The following is a 3,731-nucleotide window of genomic DNA, read 5'->3' as shown; positions in this document are numbered from 1 at the left end:
CTCAGGACCCTTCCCTTCCTCCCATAGCAATAGCTCCCGGGGGCTCGTCCCCTCGGTTCCCCAACCCCATGCTTAGCTTTACTCCCTCGGGACGGCCACCCGGCGCTGTCCCAAAGCCAAGCCGCGAGCCCCGGCAGGTGCTCTGTGCCGGCCATGCCACAGGGTTTATCCCGGTACGAGGTCCCAGCCCCAGGTGGCTGCGCCGGCACAGCCCCCTCCCCGGACACACACGGTGGCATCACTTTGGTCCCTGCTGAGGAGCCAGTGTCACCCCCAACCCTCCCCCGGGGATGGTCAGGACCAATATATCAAACAGAAGAAACCGACTTTTTAAAGAATGTTTCTACCTAAAGCTTCCTGTGTAGAAGCAGAGTTTATTCTTGTGAGCAGTAACGGGCTAGTGTTTGCAAAAAAAAGAAAAAGAAAAAAAAAAAGAAAAATATCATCTGCCTTGGGTTTTAAATCTGAGCTCATGGCTCCTGGCAGGGCAGGGGTCCTGTCACCCACGTTGGGCTCCTGGCAGGGCTGGGGTCCTGTCACCCACGTTGGGCTCCTGGCAGGGCTGGGGTCCTGTCACCCACGTTGGGCTCCTGGCAGGGCTGGGGTCCTGTCACCCACGTTGGGCTCCTGGCAGGGCTGGGGTCCTGTCACCCACGTTGGGCTCCTGGCAGGGCTGGGGTCCTGTCACCCACGTTGGGCTCCTGGCAGGGCAGGGGTCCTGTGACCCACGTTGGACTCCTGGCAGGGCAGGGGTCCTGTCACCCACATCAGACTCCTGTCACCTGAGCTGGGCTCACAAGCAGCCCAGACACACGGGTGTCAGGATGGATTTAGCTCAGCACCATGACCCCTCCCTGCCGGACCACCATCACCTCCGGATGCACGGAGCAACGAAGATCAGGGGAGATGCTTTAGAGGCAGGACATGGGGCGTTGCTGCCACCAACCCTGCTTTTGGGGAATGTTGGTGCCTCCTTGCTCAGCCTGGATGGAATGTGGGCAGCTCAGCCCCACAGCCATGCTTGGAGACCTCTTGGTTGAGATGAGTGTCTCTGAGCAAGAGCAGGGAAGGGGCCATGGAAGAGATTGACAGAGGGGATGACTGGAGCAGAGGGGTTTGGCTTTCTGCCGTGAGTGGGGCCCTGTGGGGAGCTCACACATCCCCTTTCTAGGACAGTCCAAGGCCAGCTGGAGCCTGGCAACAGATCCCTGCTCTGGGGGGCTTGCCTGGGAGGGGGGGGGATTACTCAGCCTGCTTGGAATAAAATGGCAGTCATTAAACCTCATTTACAGTGCTCAAGTACAAAGTAGAAGAGTAAACAGTGGTGGCTGTTTGCATTCATTCATCTGCAAACTATGCAATTAGGATTGCAGAACTGGGAAAGAAGAGCACCATTGTTCCTCCCCCCATGGCCCTGCTCGCTCATGGGGAGCCCAGTTCCTGTTCCCGGGCCAGCAAGGCAGGCAGCAGCTGGGAACCACCTCCCAAAATAAAGTTATTTTCCCCGTGGCGAGGAGCCAGGTGTGAAAACAGGCTGAGCAATTCTTCTGTGGCTCTCCAACCCTGTTGAATGGTGGTGGAGGAGGAGGATGGGGGAAGAGCCCATGGCAGGGGATGTGCTCAGGGCTCTTGGCTGCCTTTGCCAAGCGAGACAGTTCATGGGAGCAGAGCTCAGTGGGGTTTGCAGCACCTAAAAGGCTCCCTAGAGTCTCTTCTGGGCCTCCCCCAGTAGCATTGCTCACAGCAGGTTGGTTGGGACCTGCTTCCCTTTCCCAAGTTTTGCTGCATAAAGCTCTTCCTTGACCCAACTCCTTCCAAACCCTGCCAGCCACGTGCTCTTCCAGGGGAGCCCCCGACAGCTCCTCCCACGCAGCCCCTCACACCCAGGGAGGTGACACCCCAACAGCTGCCTCAAGCTCCAGATGCGGGTTAAAAACAACTCCAGCAAAGCCACAAACATTGCTGCCCACCTCCTCTGCCTGCACTGCCACCCTCCAAAGCCTCTCCTTGTAGGAAGAGTGGGGCCAGGGATGGCAGCTGCGGGGTGAACATCAGCAGGAGTTCAGCACCCAGGAGGTCCCTTGGCCCCAGCAGCCTGCACGTGCCTGTGTTTGCATCTCACCCCACACCTACCTGTGAGCAAGGGGCTGAGAAGGCAGCACAGGGACCACGAGCTGTCCCCACTCCCAAGTCCACACAGGAGCTTTGCTTTGTCCTGGTTTTGTCCCTGTTTGCATCCAGTGGAGCCCCCAGCCCTGCAGGGCCAGACGCTGCGCAGCCACAACACGGAGCAGACGCCAGCAAAGAGCATGGAAAGGAGAAAAAACATAAAGCAGCTTGACAGACGTTCTGTGAATCAGGGATTTGGGGAGGTGGTTTGATCCGGAGCCACGGGGGCAGCCCCTCACTGCCAGGCTCCCTCCAGCCTTGCTGCCCTCAACTCCAGCCAGCAGGATCCCATCCAACCCCTGGCACAGGGATGCAACCCTGGAGACAGGGCAAGAGCCAAGCATGGCAGGGCCAGGGGAAAAGAAAAGGAGACAAAGAGCCTGAACTACTCACAGAAGCAAAATTTAATGGCAAGTCATCTTCCCTCCTTTATTACACCTTGGTTAGCCAAACAAACAAACAAAAAAAAAAAAGGTCTGCAGGTAAAAAAAGGTTTTAATGGTCACACAGCACTTTATACATATATTGTAAGCAACCAAGCATCCACATCTGCACGGGAACAACACACCTCTAAGCATGGCCTCAATAGTCAGGTCTGTTTGTTTGTTTTTCTTCATTAAATACTGTACAGAATCAAGGCTACCAACTGATTTTGTAATGCTTCTTCCCCAACCCCAGCACTTAAAACAGTTACAGGCTGCTCTCATTTGTACATCACACAGTCGTGTAGCCAGTTTTAAGGCTAACAATATGCATCATGCTTTGGCTTTTTTTTGTGTGTTTTTAATATTTTTTGTTTTTTAAGGTTTTAGCCTTTTTCAATTTTGTTACCCTTAAATATTACATACATACACCAAAAAAAAATAATATTACATAGCTGCAGTGTGCTCAACCACCAACCTCATCACCCAGGAGCTTCACATTATCAAAAGCTTTAGAAAATTTGTAAACCTCTGTGCACACACCTTGGTTTGGGACAGCCAGTGATGGCAGGGGCAGCAGCAGCTGGGGAGCTGGGTCCCCTCCCAGCAGGCCCAGCACACACACCTTGGTAGGAAGCCCCAGGGAACCTGTGCAAAAGCTGTTATTATGATCAGTGGAAACAAAAAGAGACTTCTCAGGCCAAGGGGAGGGCTCCGAGCAGCTCACACCAGCAGCTTCCCCTCCTTCCCGGGTGGGTGGCAGCCTGGGCAGCCCCTGCTGGTGGCATTTCCATGAGATCAAAGGGTAGGCAAAGCAGGGAGCCCAAGAGCTCCTTCCCTCCACCCTCACCAGCCCCAGCTCAGCCCTGAAGGGTTCCCTCCCTCCCTCCCTGGCCGGCAGGGCTCAGGATGGGCCGCAGCCAGCACAGGGGACAGAGGAAACTGGTGTTCCCATCTCCCCAACCACAATCTTGTCTGGTGAGTAAGAGATTTCATCATTTGAGGAACAAGCTTCTCTGCCTGCCCTGCCTCCTGGCAACAGCCTCACCCTCTGCCCCAGTCGGCCCCTTTTGGAGCAGCTGAGGTCCAAACACAAGGGGTGGTTCATTGAGCACCAGCCACGGCAGGGACGCCGCTCTC

The 3,731-nt window shown here is 55.5% G+C and overlaps 1 protein-coding gene across 1 annotated transcript in view; it reads left to right on the top strand.

The window, feature by feature from the left end:
* The window catches only part of SPHK1 (sphingosine kinase 1), a gene marked incomplete at its 5' end in the record, with an annotated part of 5,285 nt that extends 2,304 nt beyond the window's left edge, over positions 1–2,981 (top strand). Inside the window, one exon of the mRNA XM_009996570.1 lies at positions 2,975–2,981. Within this exon, the coding sequence (XP_009994872.1) occupies positions 2,975–2,981 (7 nt within the window). The remainder of the gene's footprint in view (positions 1–2,974) is intronic.
* Between the last annotated feature and the right edge of the window lie 750 nt (positions 2,982–3,731).

This window comes from Chaetura pelagica, unplaced genomic scaffold (genome assembly GCF_000747805.2).
Source record: "Chaetura pelagica isolate M959 unplaced genomic scaffold, ChaPel_1.0 scaffold704, whole genome shotgun sequence".
Taxonomy (NCBI): domain Eukaryota; kingdom Metazoa; phylum Chordata; class Aves; order Apodiformes; family Apodidae; genus Chaetura; species Chaetura pelagica.
This window is presented reverse-complemented; position numbering and strand designations above follow the sequence as displayed.